General features: G+C 39.7%; 1 protein-coding gene across 1 annotated transcript in view; it reads left to right on the forward strand.

The window, feature by feature from the left end:
- OR10J5 (olfactory receptor family 10 subfamily J member 5) overlaps window positions 1-4,781 on the forward strand; it is a gene marked incomplete at both ends in the record, with an annotated part of 53,455 nt that extends 48,674 nt beyond the window's left edge. The window contains 3 exon segments of the mRNA XM_082703063.1: window positions 3,463-3,561; window positions 3,946-4,146; window positions 4,149-4,781. Coding sequence (XP_082559189.1) covers window positions 3,463-3,561; window positions 3,946-4,146; window positions 4,149-4,781 — 933 coding nt within the window.
- Window positions 4,782-21,454: the final 16,673 nt, after the last annotated feature.

The following is a 21,454-nucleotide window of genomic DNA, read 5'->3' on the forward strand; positions in this document are numbered from 1 at the left end:
ATGTTGAAAGATTCTAGATAAGTTTCCGGATATCCCAAGCTCCGGACAATTCCTATGTTTCTTACATTCTAATGAGCCCCTGAAGATTTGTGGGTCTAGCCAGGACATTTCCAGAGATAGTCTACTTTGTGACAGAATCATTTTAAAAATGAGCTTTGAGGTATAAAACATTACAGTATTACCTAATATGATACAATACCATGCTATGCAATATAAATAATGGAACAAAATGTACCGGTTTTATTTATGCAATATAAATAATGGAACAAAATGTACCAATTTTAAGTATACATTTTGTTGAGTTTTGATGAATTTATACATCTTATAACTACCACCGTAATCAACATTTTCTTTATTCCAAAAAGTTCCCTTGTGTTCTTTTGTGGTCAACTTCCTAACAATTCTGGCAAACACTGATTGGTTTTCTTGCTCTATAGATTAAATTAGCATTTTCTAGAGTTTCCTATAAATAGGATTGTACTGAATGTCTCTTTTCTGAGTTCTGTGATTCAGAATGTTACGATTCAGCCATGTTTTGTTTGTACTGGTACTCTGTTGCTTTTATTGCTTGAATATTTCATTGTAGGGACCTGTTGATTGACCCTAAACATTGGAGTGTCCAGCTTTTGGCTTCCAGCAATGAAGTTGCTAAGGACATTCCATGAACATGTCTGTACACATGTCCACACAGATGTGGACATTGTGTGGTCACGTTTTAATTCTTAGGTAAGTACTTAGGAAAATCAATGAGTCGTTAGATTAGTATATATTTACCTTTCTGAAAGCTTGCAAAACTATTGTAATAATTGTTTATACCGTTCTGTATCACCACCCACAATGCTTAAGGGTTCCAGTTCCTTTACCTCCTTGCCAATATTCGGTGTTAAAGTTTTGATGTGAGCCATGGGAGTGGGTGTGTAGTGGTAACCTCATTGTTTTATTTTTCATTTCTCTGATGGCTAATGATATGATATTGAACATCTTTAATGTGCTTTTCAACCATTTGTATATCCTTTGTGAAATGTCCGAATATTTTTCCAACTTAAAAAATGTCTTAGCATTGAGTTGTAAGAATTCTGTATATATTCTGAATATAAGCTTATACATATCTATGGTGAATATTTTCTTCCAATCTGTGGCTTTCCTCGTTTTTCTAACATCTTTTGAAGAATGGAAGCTTTAGTTTTTATGAAGTTAAATTTATGGCTTTTCTTATGGTTTATGCTTTTTGTTTTGTATCTAAGAACTCTTGATTATTTCAACGTTGTGAAGATTTTTTTAGTTTTGTCCAGAATTTTTCATTTTGGCTCTTATATGGAGGCCTTTGATTTATTTTGAATGATTTTATGTGTATTGCATGAGGTAGGGTTTGTGGTTTATTTAATTGTTTAATCATATAGATATCCAGTTGCTATAGCATTTGTTGAAAATATCTTTGAGATATCTTAGAACATCATCAAAAACCAATTGACTGTTTATGTGTGACTCATTTTTGGACTGTTTTTGGTCCATTGAGTTGTGTGTAATATGAATACCATGCCACCTTGATTACTGTAGTCTCCAAATGAAATAGTCTAAGTCCTTTGTTCTTATTTGAAATTGTTTTGGCATTCTTGGTTCTTTGCATTTCCATATAAATTTTGGATTAGGATTTTTTTTTTTATTATCCCAGGTAGAGGATTTGGGCATCCTTATCTTGTGTTGAATCATTGTGAATCCAGAAATTGGGACAAATTTGAGACAATGCTTAAGGAAGAATTTCACTGCATGTGATTTTGAATAGCTCTGGACCTAAAACACTGACTCGGATAGATTGGAATAATGGTGTGGTCACTGAGGAAGCTGGAAAAATAGCGATGGACACACTTCACAGCTGTGAAGTGTGTAAACCTGGTGATTCACAGACCTGTACCCCTGGGGATAAAAATATATGTTTATAAAAAATAAAAAGTTAAAAAAAAATAGCGATGGAGAGATTTCTGAATATCAGAAGGGGAGCTGTTTTATTTACTTTTGAAATTATAAAATTATGTTTTCAAGGCCCACAAATAAAGTCCATGGGAAGTTGTAGACTTGGGGGGAAAAGATGGATGGAAGGAGAGATTTGGGAGCAATCGACCTGGAAATAGTAACAGAAGAACATGATGGGACAGTGTGGAGAGAAAAGCAGGGGCCAAGTGTTAAGCATAGAAGAGCATTTACAATTACTACGTGGATGAAGTGAGCAGATTCATGGAGGGTTATAACTACCTGAGCACCGAGAAGAGAGAGAGCTCACATAGTGTCATGGAAACCAAGGTCACAGAAGCTTTCCAGGAGGAAGAATGTTTAGAAATGTCAAAAGAAGAAAAAGCAAAATCTGACAGTTTTCGCCATGGAGACTCTGGTGACATTTGAGAGAACAGTTTGATGGAAGTGAACATGATGAAGTCAAATTTCAGGGAATTGGGAAGGGAGGGAGAGGAAGTGCGTTTTAGTTAGTGTGAAAATGAAGAGGGAGAACCATGGAATGGCCGCGGTGGAGACCCACAGGAGCAGCTGCATGCTCTCTGCATAGGATGGGCATTCCTTCTGATAAAGGGGACTAATGAGTGAATTATTTCTCAACATTATATCAAATCCAGTGTGCACCAGATTTAAAAAAAAAAAAAAAAAGCCAGTTTAGCCCAAAGCAGCTAGCAGATTCCTTCCTCCTCTTGTCTCAGCTCTGGTGCTTGCAATATCATATCCATGCCTTGACTTAACTCTAACATGCTCCTGTTGCCGTGGAGACAAAGCAATGTCCTCTCATCACAATTCTCTCTTCCTGATGACGAGTCAGCAAAAGAGATCTCTTCAGCGGCACTTGAGTAAACAGTGAAGTGACCATGGCAGAAAGTCTGCTTTGAGGCTCGGATGACCTGTTTGGACCATATTAACCCTCTGAAATGAAGTTTCTAGATTCAGAACTCAACTGAATGAAATGCCATATAAAAGGCCTTGGTGACTATTACCAAATCCAGTGACCACTTTTCCAAGTTCCTCTTTCCGGACTCCTCCATTCTGCGGTATCATTCCCACTGAAGCCCTCTTCTGTGTGTCACCTGGTTAACGGAGTTTGTTCTAAGTGGTGGGCGTCATTACCGGTGGGGACACAGAGCAGGACTTCCCCCTCGTAGTTTTCTTCCTTCACATCAGTATGATGCATGTGAGGTAAGCGTTTCTTTAGCAGTCTTGGCCACACACAGGAAATGGTTTACTCCACAATGATAATGCACATGTGGGTGAGCCCCAAGGAGACACTGGTAGCTCTCTCTTCAGGTGCAAGTACCTCGGGTCTGGGCTCAGTGGTCCTAAAAGAAAGAATTGGGCTCACTCACTTCAGGTATTATTGTCCCTTCCCGTACAGTCCAGTTGCTGATGAAAATGTTTTCCTTGATGACTTCCTTTATTGCTTTCAGACACTGATCTAGCAAAATGTAGAGAAAGACCTTCACGGAAGTGACAGAATTCATCTTCCTGGGATTCTCAATCTTCGGAAAGCACCAGATAACACTCTTTGTGGTTTTGCTTGCCATCTACATTTTTTTATTATTTTTTTAATTTTTTAATTTTTTATTTTTTATAAACATGTATTTTTATCCCTAGGGGTACAGGTCTGTGAATCAGCACTCACCAAAGCACATACCCTCCCCAATGTCCATAACCCCACCCCGCTTCCTCCCAACCCCCCTCCCCCCAGCAACCCTCAGTTTGTTTTGTAAGATTAAGAGTCACTTATGGTTTGTCTCCCTCCCAATCCCATCTTGTTTCATTGATTCTTCTCCTACCCACTTAAACCCCCATGTTGCATCACCACTTCCTCATATCAGGGAGATCATATGATAGTTGTCTTTCTCTGCTTGACTTATTTTGCTAAGCATGATACGCTCTAGTTCCATCCATGTTGTCGCAAATGGCATCTACATTTTAACTCTAACTGGTAATGTTGTCATTGTGACCATCATCCATGTTGACCGTCATCTCCACACCCCCATGTTCTTCTTCCTGAGCATGTTGGCTAGTTCTGAGACTGTGTACACGCTGGTCAGTGTCCCACAAATGCTTTCCAGTCTCTTTTTCCATAACCAGCCCATTTCCTTGGCAGGCTGTGCAACTCAGATGTTCTTTTTTTTGTCATCTTGGCCACTAATAATTGCTTCTTGCTTACAGCAATGGGCTATGACTGTTATGTGGCCATCTGCAACCCCCTGAGGTACACAGTCCTCATGAACAAAGGAGTGTGTGCCATGTTTGTATGTAGGTCCTTTGGCACTAGCCTGGTTATGGCAGTTCTCCATGTGGCAGTCATGTTCAGTTTGTCCTTCTGTGGCACCGTGGTGGAGCACTTCTTCTGTGACATTTATCCAGTCATGAAACTCTCTTGTACTGATACCACTCTTAATGAGATGATCAATTATGGTGTCAGTTCATTTGTGATCCTGGTCCCTGTGGGCTTGATCTTCATCTCCTATGTCTTCATCATCTCCACCATTCTCAAGATTGTATCCACTGAGGGCCGGAAGAAGACCTTTGCCAACTGTGACTCCCACCTCACAGTGGTCATTGTCCACTATGGCTGTGCCTCTATTGCCTACCTCAAGCCCAAGTCTGAGAACGCCATAGAAAAAGACCTTCTTCTCTCTGTGACTTACACTATCATCCCTCCCTTGCTGAACCCTGTTGTTTACAGTCTGAGAAACAAGAAGGTCAAGGATGCCCTACGCAGAGTTGTAGGCAAAAAACATTTCTCAACAGATTGAACCACTTTGTCAGGAGACCTTTAGCCCAGTGTAATGTGTGTCTGCTCACAAACATGCCGCAGTACACGAGTTCATCAAATACAGCTCTTCTCGAGAATAAGGTCAAACAGTAGAAACGCTTTTCTTTTTCATGCTCTGGAGACAAGGTAGAAAGCAGTTTTATGTTCTAGTGAATATTGTTCCTTAGATATGGGAATACTTCCAAGCCAGATTTAGGATTACTTGTTTGCCTCAGGATTTTGGTTTGGGAACCTCTTCTGGCCCTCACTTCATCTGGCTCCTCTCAGTCAAGTCCTTGACCTAGTCTGGTAAGGAGATGTGAAGAGGAGGCTGCTGGAACAGACACAGATGGGGTCTTAAGAAAACAAGCAGGACAGACAGCCCAAGGATGGCTTTCATCCTCAGGAATTAAAACATTTGCCTTGTAGCAATCATTTCAGAAAGTGTTTCCTTATTTCTTGCTGATTGAAAAATGAACAGCTTCAGCAAAACTCACTTTATTACTCAAACGTGTAAGCTCTTCCAGCAGTACTCATTTCTATGTGTACCCCTACTTCTGTGGACTAAGGCAAAAACCCTTGTTCCCCAGAAGCTAGGTGGGGAGAGAACGTACTGGTGGCATTTCTGTAACCATACTTTTATCCAGATACATTTTCCATAAAGATGGTTTTCCAACCTATGGAAGCTTTCTAGATTTTTTTTTAAGATTTTATTTATTTATTTGACAGACAGAGATCACAAGTAGGCAGAGAGGCAGGCAGAGAGAGAGGAGGAAGCAGGCTCCCTGCTGAGCAGAGAGCCCGATGCAGGACTTGATCCCAGGACCCTGAGATCATAACCTGAGCCGAAGGCAGCGGCTTAACCCACTGAGCCACCCAGGCACCCCCTCTAGATTTTTAACTGGTCTGTAGCACCTGCAGTGGATTTGAGGTTAGTAGTCAGGTATTGGCTGCACTCATTCTAGAATCTGAAGAAGATGCCATTAAACTCCCTTCTCTCAGTAAACAGTTAAAACTTCATACTTCTCCTGTGTTTATATCCAAATAAGTATAACCATGTTATATTATAGTATACCCTTAAGGAGGAAGATTGTTTGAGTATTTTTGTAGACCTTCCCATCAGAATTTATCTCTACCTGGACTGAGCTGGAAGATCTAAAATAGACATGGAAACGTGTTTTCATGCAATCCCGCTCCTCCCAGTTATTCCATCCCTATGTTGGCTCCTGCCCCTTACTTTCCATTTGTGTCTGTCTGTTCTGTGCCACTGGAATGGCACCGAAGCCTCTTCTAGGTGAGCTGTAGTTTTCTTCTGCTCTACAGATCCCTCTGAGGCCACCGGCTGAAGGCTGAGGGAGTCTTTGTGCAGTGTCCCCTGTGGCTGACTGTCACAGTGGAGTGAGCTAGTCGCTGATATCAGCTGATGACCAGCACAGCTCTCCCTCTGAAAGAGGTGTCCTGGTCCTGTGAGGAGTGCTTGGAGAGACCTCAGAGGGCATTTGAACTTTCTGAAATTATTACATCGTGAATACAAAAATGAATGGGCCTTTTCCTTCATATTCTTATAAAATTTTCTCTGGTATAACCATTGCTTCCCTGAAATCCTAGCAGAAATCAGACAAGATCCAACTTCCCTCTTTTATAGATCATTTGCTTCCACAATTTCCTTAAACTCTCCCAAAGAAGCACTCTTTGGCCCTGTCCATTTTCGCCCATGTTCATGTTGCTGCTTTTTCATTAAGTTGAGGAAATGGAGGCGGTCAGAGCTGCTGGCTGAGGCTGAGGGGAGAGGGGTGGGTGGCTATCACAAGGACATGTGCTCCTCTTTACTGAGTTTTCTTGCCTTCTCCCACCCCTCCCGCCAAATCCCCTAAGTTTTTACACATCAGTCCTGCCACTCCCCTCCTATCTCACGAACAGGTGCAGCCCCTGTCCTCCTACTTTGCATGGCTTCAGCTTCCACGGAGGACTCCTCTCCCACAAGGGATGTGCAGCAGACAGTACAAGGGTGTGTAGGCCAGTGTGGCCACAGAGCCTCCCAGTAGGATGAATCCAGATCAGTGACTCCTTTTATTGGCGGCTCCTAAATTCGTAACGCTTAGCCCTCATGTCAGCCAGCCATCTCTCTTCATCGTCGTTATCATCATCCTGCAGACTCTCTCCACCCACCCACTTCATCTCGCATGCTACCAGCACCTCTATCCTTTTAGTCGTCTTTTTGTTCAGCTCTTTTGTTCATCAGAAAAATGCCCATAACTTATTAAATCTATATTTTTCAAGCACTGTGTCAGGCCCGTACTTGCAGGTACTGGTCTACAGGAACTATTCCTCGACCATGAGGAATGCAGGGCGTTTCGTGTTATTCACAGTTCAGTAGGGGAGACAAATTAGCATAAAGAGCAAAAACGTGCTACCGGCATGTGCACAGGATTCTTCTTTGGGGTGAAGGGTGTTGTACACAGAGAATTGCTCAGATCTGTTAAGGCTAGGAAAGCATTTGTTGATGTGAAATGAAATTTCTGTGGCCTTGGGTCAGTTGAAGTCTAGGAGGTGGTCAGGGAAAGGGAAGGAGCCTGAGCAGAGAATACGAGCCTATAAAGGCTGCGTGTGTCAGGACAGTGGGTAGTTTATTCATCTCTGTGTGCCTGCTGCCATGTCAGATATCAACCTGACAAATAGTAGGTTCTTCATATGTCTTAGGATAGATGATCGTGTGAACACCTATTGAATATAAGATCCTATCTGTGGATTTGCAGGGGTTTTTTTGGATTGATCTGTCCTATTACCTCTGTCTGCTTTACAGACTACCCTCACCTATAGTAAACCAACAGAGAAAAGAACAGAAAAGCTACTTAAAATCATTTTTCCCCCATTGTGGGATTGCCTACAAGCAGTTCTCACTTCATAAACTATTGACATTGATGTATTTTGTTGGTCCCTTAAAACTGGACAAAAGAAAAATCCTCCTTTTGAAGGAAATTGGATTCGTGCCAGGTTAGTGTATTTTAGCTATAACCAAGTTAATAACAGACTTAAAAGTGATTGAGAGCTTGACATATAAAGCCAAGAGTTAAGGTATTTTAAAACTTTTTAGAAAAAAAAATGAAATCAACTATTAGGGGTCTTTGAACTTCAGAAATAAAATTTTTGGTGTTGACTTCATAGCTTCTCTAGAGAAAACTAGTCTCACGTGAGACCCTTCCGCATCCTACTTACAATGATCCATGATGGATCGGAGGAGAAAAGAGTTGCAGTTCTCCCAACAGTAAGTACAACAAACATTTTCTTAATGAACACAAATGTCTCAGGGGAGGGGGGTCAGCAGGAAAGATAATGAAGCCAAAAGGCAGCCAGGGAGTATGTGGCACACACTGCTTTAACTTGCACAGAGGTATACCTAATTTATTATTATGTTAGTTTTCAGTGTAGTGCTCCGGGATTCATGGTTTGCGTGCAACACCCAGTGCTCCATGCGATCCGTGCTCTCCTTACTACCCATCACCAGGCTAACACATCCCCTACCGCCCGCCCCTCTAAAACCCTGTTTGTTTCTCAGAGTCCATAGTCTCTCACGGTTCATCTTTCCCCCAATTTAAAAGGTGCAAGGTTTCAAGTCAGTTTTGTACCCTTGCTGAAGTGTGTCTCCGTGTGTGTATCCAATCACGTGTGTTTGAGCACACATATGTGTTTTGTGGGGAGAGAGAATATTTCGGAGTTTTAGATGTGATGGGTGCCGTGATAAGCACTAATGCCTTGTTTTTACTATGTCTTCAGTATCGCTGATATTTATGTAGCTCTTTAGAGTTTACATTCATGACCTCACTCAAGGTTCCCAGCACTCCTGTAAGGGACATAGTACTTCCCCATTTCTCAGACAAATATAATGGGGATAGATGTGGTGACTTTCCCGAGGTCACGTGCACCATTGAAGAGAGGACGAATGGGGTGCCTGGGTGGCCCAGCAATTAAGCCTCTGCCTTTAGCTCAGGTCATGATCCCACGGTCCTGGGATCGAGCCCCACATTGGGCTCTCTGCTTGGCAGGGAGCCTGCTTCCTCCTCTCTCTCTGCCTGCCTCTCTGCCTGCTTGTGATCTGTCAAATAAATAAATAAAACCTTTAAAAAAAAAAGAGGGAGAGTGAGAGGATGAACACAGAAGTGAGCCTCACAGATCTGTTGATTCTGAATGCCATGCTATTGTTCCATGTACATGCATACACCTTGTTCTGACCAGGGAGTAAGGTAAGAGGAGTAAACCTTGTGTTTAAATGCTAAACCTTCATTGAAAGCTTTAGCAGTAGCGATGGACTCTTCCTGAAATGTCCTATTTCTTCCTCTGCCTTTGTAAACAAAGCCTATTGAAGATCATGAATATACTTCTTTAAATATTTACTACGTGGCACTTAAATTTATCTCATGGTTCACTGATGTCTGCACTTGAACAGAGCTTATAATAGAGTGTTTTCTTCTGAATTAGATGACCCACATTTTCTTGGATTTTGAGTTTTGTGTTAACATTACAGGATTCCTGAATTTTTAAACAATTCTGTTTGTTACATCAATAATTATGCCTGTCCATTCTGAGTATCAACCTCTGGTTTAGGCACTAGGGAGACAGAAATAAGACTCGAGCCCTGCTGTTGAGTGGCTAATAATTTACTTGCAACCCATTTTGATAAAGATTAGTGTGATACAAGAAAACCATGGAACCACAGAGAAGAAAACAGCACAACCTAGTTGGTGACCTTCATCTTTGTATATCCTTCGGATATCCTTTGTATGGTAGGAACAGGTCACAGTGAATGAGTTTGGTGTGTCCAAATATTGCTCTGGGGGACATCCCAACATTGTGTCTATGCACAGAGACAGCAAGTGCACCACAACTAACGAATCCAAAATTTCTGTACTGGGTCACCCACTATGTCTCACATACAGTTATAAAATGCTCAACATGAGAACAAAAAGAAAAAATATTTAAAATGAAATGTTGGAAAACAAATGAAATGTTGGCCAATTTGTAAATAGTATATTGGAGTTGGTAGAAGAGTCGATTAATCTGAAGATGGTTCAATAAATTCTAGAATAAGAGGAAGACAAAAAATGAACAAAATGAGGTTTTAGCGATTCATGCAACAATATGAGAAGTCTAATGTCCATGTAACTGGAGCCTCAAAAAGAGAATAGAACATGTCAAGTACTTGAAGACCTACTGGCCAAAAGTTTCACCAATTAATGAGAAATAGAAACTTCTGCAGATCTAAGAATCTCCATGAATCTCAAGTAGGATAAGTGAAAAGATTATCAAATCTCTGTATTTCAGAGATCAAATCTTTGAAACCAAAAATAAAGGAAAATCTTTGAAAGTCATCAGATTAACATAAACCTATTACATACCAGGGAATAACAATACCTTCTAATTAGAGACAATGGAGACCAGGAAACAATTAAATGACATTGTTTAGTGTTAAGCCAGAATTCTAAATCCAGTAAAAGTATCATTCAAAACCAAAGGTGAAATAGATATTTTCAGGTAAGTGAATATTGAACTAATTTATGTACTACCAGCATGCTAAAACGAGTTCTTCAGGTTGAAGGGAGAGGACACCAGATGCAAGTGATAGATATGGAGATGACAGGAAATGGGCAATAGCGAGTAAATATAACATATTCTGTTTTTCTTCTCTGAATGATTTTTAAGGAATATATTTAAAAAAATATTATCAGACTCATAATGTATCTGCATGTTGTACATATAACTGTAGCTCAATGAAGGGTAAATTTAATTACACCCTTGAGATGCCTTTGACAAGAAATGGTACAATTCTAACCCTAAGAAAGATTGTGATAGGTTAAGAATGCATGTGTTAAGGGGCACCAGGGTGGCTCAGTTGGTTAAGCGTCTGCCTTCACCATGAGTCATGGTCTTAGGGATGGAGCTCTGCACTGGGCTCCCTGTTCAGCAGGGAGTTGGCGTCTCCTTCTGCCCCACCTCCCCCCGTGCTTGCATGTGCATGCTCTCAAATAAATAAAATACTTAATTTAAAAATGAACGTGTTAATAGAGCAATGAAGTATAGTTAAGAAGGCAGTAGAGAAAACAGCGCACAAAATATTCAAAAGAAGGAATAAAGGGAGGGACAGAGGATCAAATAACAAATGGGGCAAATTAAAAACAGCAGAACAGTGGACTTAAGCCCAACAATATTAATAATTATGTTTAACCTAAATATACTAACCATGAAAAGGCAGACGTTGTCAGAATGGATAAAACCCAGCAAGACAATTCTAGGTTATTAATAAGAGAGATACTTGAAATACATAAATTGAAAGAAGGGGGTAAGAATATACAATACAAACTCTTTCTCTATATATACTGGAGTGGTTATACCTTCCAGAAATCCCTATAACATTTCTGGCAATAAAGAAAGTATTTTGATTTTGATTTTGATCAAAGTTTCATTATTTCATTTGTACTTTAAATTTAATATTGGATAAAGTATCACAAATAATACTACAAAGAGATATTTTATTAAGATAAAGGCCATCTGTAAGACCTAGCGGTCTTAAATGAGCATGTTCTTAATACTGGAGCTCCAAAATAAAAACTAAGTTAAATAGAGAAGTCAATAAATCTATAGTTCTGGTTGGAAATTTTAATACTTCTCTCTTAGCAATTGAGTAGACAGAAGATAAGTACTAAAAAAGCTGTTTCAGTTTCAATCAACTGAATCTATTGGTACTTTTAGAACATTACGACTAATGGCAGAATATCATTTCAAGAGCACATGGAACCAACAGCATATGACATGTTGTAAAACAAGATTCAATAAATTTATAAGGATTGATATATTCTCCATAATGAACTCCATAATGGAGTTCAATTATAAGTAAAAAATCTGGAGAAAATATTTACGTATTTTGAAATTAAAAGACTGGTAACTGATGGGTTAGTTCATGGAGCACTGAGTGTGGTGCATAAACAATGAATCTTGGAAAACTGAAAAAATAAAATAAAAAATAATAATAGAAATTGGAAAAAATTTTGATCTGAATAAGATATTGGAATGTAGGATATTAAAACAAGTGAAATCCAGCAGTGCTTAGAAAGTATGATACACTATACTAAGTGTAGAGAAGTAGGGTATTAGTTGTGGTCCATTCAAGAGACAGAAATCAGAGTACTTGGAATATGCAAATTTAATATAACAAATTTTAATGATATTGCCTGTTGGTTCAGGCAACATGGGGCCACAAATGGCCAGGCAGTGGCTTCATCTTTTTATTCCCTAGTGGAAATATTTTCCCCAGGGAGATGAAGACCAGTGAAGCTCAAGGATGTTGGCACATGAAGAAATATTCTGCAAGTGAGTTATTAGATATAATAAGCGAAAGGAGCATCTTCTTTTACTCTTTTTAACTTCTAGACCCATGAATTCTGGTTGTAGAATTGTCTGATTCAAAAATTTACACTGCTTTCTTCAGAGCGGAACTCTGTCATTTCAAGATATTTCTCAACTGGTGATGTAACCCTGTCATTAGTAGGCTATTCATCTTCCCAATACATCAGCTATTTCTGGATGATGGAGTATGTGGTAAGACTAGTTTCATGAACATGAGTTTAGTGCTGTACTTCCTTAACTGCAAAATGAGTTTCTTGATCAGCTGTAATGTTGGGGAATGCTGTGATGATGGCTAAGGCATTTTGAGTGTCCACAGACGGTATGCTGGCAGATGCTGGCAGAAGCATTATGGGCAGGGAGAGCAAATCCATTTCCAGAATATGTGCCTATCCCGGCAAAGACAAATTTCTGCCCCTTCCATGATGAAAGAGGTCCAATATAATTAACCTACCACTGGGATGGTGTTTGTGCTTGCTTGCTTGTTTTTTTTACAACAAGGAATGGTGCCACATTTAGGGCTGTGGGTTGGTCTGTGTTTGTAGCAGTGTAGGTGTTAACAGTAGTGTTAGGTCAGTCTTGGTAAGGGGGCATCCTTATTGTTGAGGTTACCCCTGCCAATATGGCCACTTTGTTCCTGGGCCTTTGAACAAATGCTTAGGTAGCTGGGGAAAGAGGCCAACTGATATCCTTAGAGCATGCCATTTTGTCCACATGACCACTGTGAGCCCCCATTTTGATTGGTGAGCCATGGTGAGATTTTGGGTCCCAATATACTGGCATCACTTCAGGGTCCACATCAAGTAGTCCTTAAAAGGTCCAGGTATTTTATATCTCTCATTGAGGTCATTCTAATACACTGGCACAAGTCCCCTTTGGAGGGGAAGGTTTGGTGGAAGACTTAGAGTGTGTTTTTACATTAATGGTGCAGGGTACTTTGTCAAAGAGACTTGGCCTCCTTTTCAGTCAGGAGGCTCTGGGTCTTGGATTGATAGAGGTTTGGAACCTGGTGGAGAGACTGGACTGGTTGACTCTACTGTGGTGACTGAAGTCAGGTGACAGATGTAGTGTTAGTTCGGGTGTGACCCATTGGAGCCATTTGGTTCCAGGTCTCACCCGGTGGTTATTTCCTCATCTTGAATGTGAAATGAGGGTAGATACACTTAGCAATTGGCAGAGTCCCCACAGTGGCTCCCTGATTACCCTTTTAGTAGCAAGTATTCTTTCTATCGAGATAATAAACGAGAAGCACTATGGTATTACTATGGAAATTGTAGAGATTCATGGCACTGTAAAAGACTTGAAGGAAACAGGGATGGTAACGCTCATTGTATTTCCATTTAGTTTTTCTTGTTTGGCCTGTGAAGAAGTCCTGTATATGTTAGAGAATGACTATGGGGTATTGTCAACCTAATCACCTTGTGATATCAGTTGCAGTTCTTGTCCTCAGGTGTCCTATCTTTGCTGGAATGAATTGACATGTTATTTGGTGTGTAACTATTGACCTGGATAAAGAATTTTTCTACATGCCAAGTTTCAAGGTAACTGGAAGCAGTTGCTTTTATTTGGGAGGACCAATGATATATTTGCATTGTCTTGCCGTAAAGCTAGGACCATCCTTCTCCCTGTCATTGTATAGACCACAGAAATCTTGCTTGTCACAACATTTCATAAAACCTCACACTTATCAACTATATTGATGAGATTGTACAAATTGGATCTGTTGAACAGAAAGTAGCAATTACTACAGGTGTTTAGCAAGACGTAAATGGGAGGGTAAATCCTAATTCTCCATCAGTCAGGGTCTAATTTGAAGACCTGTCACAGTAATTAGAATAGGGAGTTTAATATAAAGAATTATTAACTTCAAGGAACTGGAGCAATGAAATATTCATAGCAGTTAGTAAAGGTGATCCTGAAGAACATTGGAATGGCAGATAAAAGGAACTGCCACTATCGCCAGGCCCAAGGTAGGGTAGGGTGGGAAGACCAATATTCCCAGGGATTTTGGTGTTCCTGAACCATGGAAATGTACACATTATCAGAATAAAGGGTTTGCTTTTATTTCCCCTAGAATCATTTCACTTTCTACATACAATGAAGATGAGCTCTGCAGCGATGTGTTTCTCTAATGGTGGAGCTAATTGCTTCTATACAATGAAGATGCACTTATCGTCCCCAGAGCCAAGGGTGGTTATTTATTTATTTATTTATTTATTTATTTAGGCTAGACACCTGAGTTAGAGTATTCTCTCCTTGCTTGTTTACATTTCAAAAGGGGTGGAGTTTGGAGCCCTGAAGAAATTTTCTAAGTTGTAAAAGCCATAGACACTGGGTTTATCTTCCTCCTGGAGAGATTTATTTACATAACAAAGGATTAAAGATCCTTCACATCCTGTCTCCAAGGAGACACTCAGAGGAAGAATCGTCTCTTTCCCTGTTACCAATGGAGGACATTCCTCTTTCTTCACCTCTTGAATCCAGAGTAAGTGTGCCACTTGTAAGGATATATTTTCCATCTGGCTCTTATCACATCATTCTGCAGGATTGCAAATGTGGGGAGACTGATGTTCCAATGTCATCCTGACTGTTGATTGTGCAGGGAGCATAATAAGAAATCTGCTCTGATTCAGAAACCTCATGTGTGCATTCAGGAAAATTTAATAAAGATGAATATTAAAAACCCAGCAAACACCCAAGGAAGAGGCAACCTTTTCTGTATGAAGGTTAAGATCTGGACCTTATTAGCGAGGGTATGATATTGGCTTACTGTGACTCACTTTGGAATTGGCCAGAAATTTGCCCTGTAGCATGCTGGGGAAAGCTATTGCAAGGATGGTGTCTTTTTAGAAACAATGCAAAGAGGGATGCTGAGGGAAACTGCTTATTTCTGGGTGTTCATGATTTGGCATGAACCACAGGAGCTGGATGCTAGAGAAGCTGCCCATGTTGTAAGACCTTGGTGCTGGTGAAGCCAGCGCAAGTTACAGAAACCTGCCAAGCAGAGCACTTGGGGCCCAGGATGGAAAGGCCCTTCCTCCTGAAATACGTCTGTAGGGTCCTGTCCCAAACAGAGCTTAATGTGCCCAGGGTCAGAGGCCCAGTTTGGTTTCTTCAAAGCAAGCAAAGGAAGGAAATTTGAAATTGAAGGGCAGTAAATTGATAAATGACACACAAATTTGTACAATTGTATATCGCTGCTTCCAGTCAGGCAGGAGGGAATAACCACTACTTGTTTAGTCTTTGCAGCATACAAAATTATGAAGTAGAAATATACATAAATCTACTTTCAGATTTTGGACAATGGGCAGTGAAAGAATGATTTTTTTAAAGATTTATTTATCTGACAGAGATCACGAGTAGGCAGAGAGGCAGGAGGGGGGTGGGGTGGAGAAGGCTCCTCACTGAGGAGACAGCCCAATGTGGGGCTCGATCCCAGGACCCTGAGACCATGACCTAAGCCGAAGACAGAGGCTTAACCTATTGAGCCACCCAGGTGCCCCAAAAGAATGATTCTTGAGGGAAGACCAACACAAGTGATGAGCTCCGTGATTCCTCTGACCTTTTGCCTAAAGGTACTTGGCAAAAGATAGGAAAGTGAAGTCTAAGCAGAAGACAGGGTCTTACTGGGCTGAGGAGATTAAAAATAGAAATTAAATCTGACAGTGTGGTTGGAAAATGGGGGCAGTGTGTGTTGGGGTGGGGGAAACCACACAAAGAGAAGCCCTGGAAAGGTGCATAAGCATCTCTTGGTCTTGAGCTGAATACTAAGCTACACATATGTAGGACTGGGCTCTCTAAGGTTGGTACAAAACAACTATAGGGGAATGGGAGCTGAAAGGATTGTGGAGTCTGCATGAGGCTGTGAGACATTGGTGTCGGACCAAGTAGAGAAGCTTAGCATCCTGGGTCCTCTGCTGAGACTCCAGTAGGACCATATCTTAGGAATAGGGCTACTCTAACCTTAAGCTGAAGGCTAAGGAGACCAGAGCTCAATAGGCTCTACAAATAACCTACTTACATAACAGAAAAGAGCTCAATGCTCTTTAAAAGTAAACCAGAAAAACTGTAACATTCTACTAAAATTCAAAATCTTTAGCATTGAATTGCTAGTAGAAGATATGTGAAGTGGGGGGAAAAGGCCACAGGAAAAAAAAAATCAGAAGAAATGAAAAAAGAATGGAATGAGCAGACAAGGATGTTAAAGTAATCACAAACACTGTGGGTACATCCAAGGATTAAAAGAAAACACAGATGTAATGAGAAGAATGGAAGATCGAAAAGAAGTCCATGTGCGATGTACCTTCTAGATGTATAAGGAAATACATGGTCTGCAATGAATCTCCCTGGATAAGGTTCATAGTTGGGAGCTGTAGAAGAGAAGATCACTGCATGTAAAGAAAGAACAATAGAAATCAGCTAAAAGAGAGCCATAAATAAGAGATTGAAGATCACTTCAGTAAGCTGTTGGGAAAAAAATCTAGCACCCCCATGCAAAGACAGAATCTCAGAAGGAAAGAATAGACCATGAAGAGGACAATGAAATTATCTGGATATATAACAGCAGTAACATATTAAAATCGGATAAAAAGATGACAAACCCATATAACAAGGAATTACAAAGTAGAGAATACACCTACACCCCATCCAGGCCACGACCCATCCAAATCACATTGCTGAGATTGGCAATAAAGGAAACGTGAAAAGTTGCAATTGCTGGTTCATAGGGGAGTTATATTTGTACTAGGTATTTACCCAAAGGATGCAAAAATACAGATTCGAAAGGACACACACACACACACACACACCGGTTTATAACAGCATTATCAACACTAGCCAAACTATAGAGAAAGACCAAATGTCCATTGACTGATGAATGGATAAAGATGATGATGATGATGTGTGTGTATACATGGAACTAGCCAGCCTTAAAAAAGAATGAAATCTTGCCATTTGCAACAACGTGGATGAAGCTGGAGTGTATTATGCTAAACCAAATAAGTCAGAGAAAGACAAATACCATATGATTTCACTCATGTGGAATTTAAGAAACAAAACAGATGAACATATGGGAAGGAGAAAAGGAAGCTGCGAGAGACATGTAATGAGAATGAACTGAGGGTTGATGGAGGGAGGTTGTGGGGGAAGGGTACTAAGGGCAGGCACTTGTTGCAGTGAGCATTGGGTGTTACAAGTTAGTAATGAGTTATAAAATTCTACTCCTGAAACTAATATCACATTATGCTAACTAATTAGAAATTTAATAAAAATTTGAAAGAGGATGAAAAGGCCAGAGGAAAGAGTAATTATGTACATGGGAATACAGAAAAAAATCTGATTTCTGATCAAAAACAATGCAAGTCAGAAGATGATGGAACAATATCCTTAAAGTGCTAAATGACAGTCTGTAAGCTTAATTTTATAATCAGAGAAAATAGAACTAAAAAAATGAGGCTACATAATTTTTCAGAGAAACCAAAGTTAAGAATGTATTACCAATAGACCTGCACCACAAGAAACATGGAATTCTTTAGACAGAAGGAAAATCATCCTGAATGGAAATGTGGATATATATATATATAAAAGAAAGGAGTAGTAAATTTGTGTGAATAGGATACACAGCTTATTTTAAATTTCCTTTAAAAATGTAAGATGGGGTTTAAGACCTGCAGAGCTATACAAAATAGCACAGAGGACAGGAGAGGGAAGGACTCTTGAGATCTTATGTTCTGTGTGATGTGGTATAATGCTTTTTGCAGGCCTACTGACCACTTAAGGGTGCATCGTATAAACTCTAAGCAACCCCTAAAATGTGAAACCAATCTAGTTAAGCCAATATTGCAGATAAGAATGACTCATCAAATACATGCTTGATTCAAATAAGTCAGAATAAGGGGGAAAATGGAAGAAAGAGCAGATGGGCTACCATCTTGTTTGTTCTATTTGACCCAACTGTATTGATAATTACATGAAACCTAATTGTTGTGAACACTCCAGTTAAGATGAGTTTGCAAGGAAAAAAAACTTAACACTGTGCTTTCTATATGAAATTTCATATATAAAGAAAAATATTGAAATGATGAGAAATCATGTACCATGGAAACACCAAACATAGTAGTACAGTGATCGTATTTGTGAGATTCATTATCAGACGTAAGAGAGATATTTCACAATCAGGTGGCTAGCCATCAGGAAGATGTAACAGTCTTACACATGTGCACATGTAATAGCTGAGCTTCAAAACCCATGATCGAAAAATGGACAGAACTAAAAGTACAATAGAGCCACAATTGTCCGTGGAGATTTCAACAATTCTCTTAGTAATCGTTAACAAGTAGGCACAAAATCAGTAAAAATATGGGACACTTGAACCAACCAATTTGACCCAATTGCTACTTATAGAACACTTCATCTAAGAGCAGCAGAATACACATTCAATTGTTCATGAAACATTCACCAAGACCACTTTCTGGGCTTTAAAACAAGGCTTAAATTTAACAGAATTAAAATCCTGGTTTCTTCTGTGATCATAATGGGAGTATATTAGAAATAAGTTCCAGAAATGCATGTGAAAATACATATGAAGTGTATATCACAAAATTCCCAAAGTAAACAACCTGCTTCTGACTATATCAGAGGTTAGAGGAGAAACCACAAGGATAATTGGGACATATTTTGAACTGAATGAAAATGAAAACACAAGATATAAACACTAGTGTGATGGAGATAAAGCAGTTCTTGGGATTTTATTGCTTTGAATGGTTATATTGGTAAAGTCCAAATTCAATGATCTAAGCCTCCACTTTAAGAAGCTAGAAAGGAAATTAGAGCCAAATTGAATAAAAGTAAATATGGTAAAAGATGAAATTGATGGAACAGGAAACCAAACCAAGGAGACCAAAGCTTAAAAAAAAAAAATAATTGACAAACGTGTAGTCTGACTAACCATGAAAGGATAAAGCAGGAACATCACTACAGACTGCATAAATAAGATTAAGGAGGTTTTTGATCACTGCTTCAATCTCATTACTAGATTTATTCAGGTTGTCAGTTTCTTCCTGTTTCAGTCTTGGAAGTTTATAGGTTTCTAGGAATGCATCCATGTCTTCTAGGTTGCTTAACTTATTGGCATATAACTGTTGATAATAATTTTTCATGATTGTTTCTCTCTCCCTGGTATTGGTCGTGTTCTCCCCCCTTTCATTCATAATTTTATTAATTTGGGTTCTCTCTCTTTTCTTTTGGATTAGTTAGGCTAGTCATTTATAGATCTTAGTAATTCTTTCAAAGAACCAGCTTCTGGTTTTGTTGATGTGTTCTACTGTATCTCTATTTTCTAACTCCCTGATATCTTCTCTAATCTTAATTATTTCCCTTCTTGTGTGTGGTTGGCTTAATTTGTTGTTGATTTTCCCATTTTTTTAAAAGATTTTATTTATTTATTTGACAGACAGAGATCACAAGTAGGCAGAGAGGCAGGCGGAGAGAGAGGGAAGCAGGCTCCCTGCCGAGCAGAGAGCCCGATGCGGGATTCGATCCCAGGACCCTGAGATCATGACCCGAGCCAAAGGCAGCGGCTTAATCCACTGAGCCACCCAGGCACCCCTGATTTTCCCATTTTTTGAGGTGTAAAGAGAGTTGGTGTATTTAGGATTTTTCAATTTTTTAAAAAAAATTTTATTTATTTTTATTTGACAGGCAGAGATCATGTAGGCAGAGAGAGAGAGGAGGAAGCAGGCTCCCTGCTGAGCAGAGAGCCCGATGCGGGGGTCAATCCCAGGACCCTGGGATCATGACCTGAGCTGAAGGCAGAGGCTTTAACCCACTGAGCCACCTAGACACCCCCAGATTTTTCAGTTTTTTTGAGTGAGGCTTGGATGGCTATGTATTTTGGCCTTAGGACCACCTTTGCCATATGTATCCCATAGGCTTTGGACAATTCATTGGTTTCCATGAATTGCTTAAGTTCTTTGATTTCTTGGTTGATCCAAACATTCTTGAGCAGGCTAGTCTTTAGCTTCCAAGTGTTTGTACTCCTTCCAAAGTTTTCCTTGTGGTTGAGTTCCAGTTTCAAAGCATTGCAGTCTGAGAATATGCAGGGAATAATCTCAATCTTTTAGTATCGGCTGAGCCCTGATTTGTGACCCAGTATTGGTCTATTCTGGAGAAAGTTCCATGTGCACTTGAGAAGAATGTGTATTCTGTTTTAGGGTGGAATGTTCTATATATATTTATGAGGTCCATCTGGGCCAATGTGTCATTCAAAGCTCTTGTTTCTTTATTGATTTTCTGCTTAGGTGATCTGTCTGTTACTGAGAGTGGTGTGTTAAGATCCTCAACAATTAATTCAAAATGCTTGGACAAGCAATCCTAAAATTTGTATGGAACCAGAAAAGACCCCAAATTGCTAAGGAAATGTTGCAAAAGAAAAACAAATCTGGGGGCCTCATGTTGCCTGATGCTTTACTACAAAGCTTTACTACAAAGCTGTGATCACCAAAACAGCATGGCACTGGCACAAAAACAGACACATAGACCAGTGGGACAGGATAGAGAGTCCAGGTATGGACCCACAACTCTATTGTCAAATAATCTTTGACAAATCAGGAAAAAATAACCAGTGGGAAAAAATACAGTCTCTTCAATAAATGGTGCTGGGAAAATTGGACAGCTATGCATAGAAGAATGAAACTTGACCGTTCTCTTACACCATACACAAAGATAAACTCAAAATTGATAAAAGACCTCAGTGTGAGGCAGGAATCTATCAAAATCCTAGAGGAGAACATAGGCAGTAACTTCTTTGACATCAGCCACAGCAACTTCTTTCAAGACATGTCTACAAAGGCAAAGGAAACAAAAGCAAAAATGAACTTTTGGGACTTTGTCAAGATAAAACCCTTCTGTACAGTAAAGCCAACAAAACAAAGAGGCAACCCACGGAATGGGAGAAGATATTCACAAATGACACTACAGAGAAAGGGCTGATATCCAAGATCTATAAAGAGCTTCTCAAACCCAACACCCCAAAACAGATTATCACATCAAAAAATGGGCAGAAGACATGAACAGACATTTCTCCAAAGAAGACATATAAATGGCTAACAGACACATGAAAAAATGTTCATCATCATTAGCCATCAGGGAAATTCAAATCAAAACCACATTGAGATACCACCTTACATCAGTTAGTAAGGCCAAAATTAACAAGGCCATAAACAACAAGTGTTGAAGAGGATGTGGAGAAAGGGGAACCCTTTTATGCTGTTGGTGGGAATG

This window comes from Mustela nivalis (genome assembly GCF_964662115.1).
Source record: "Mustela nivalis genome assembly, chromosome: 16".
Taxonomy (NCBI): Eukaryota; Metazoa; Chordata; class Mammalia; order Carnivora; family Mustelidae; genus Mustela; species Mustela nivalis.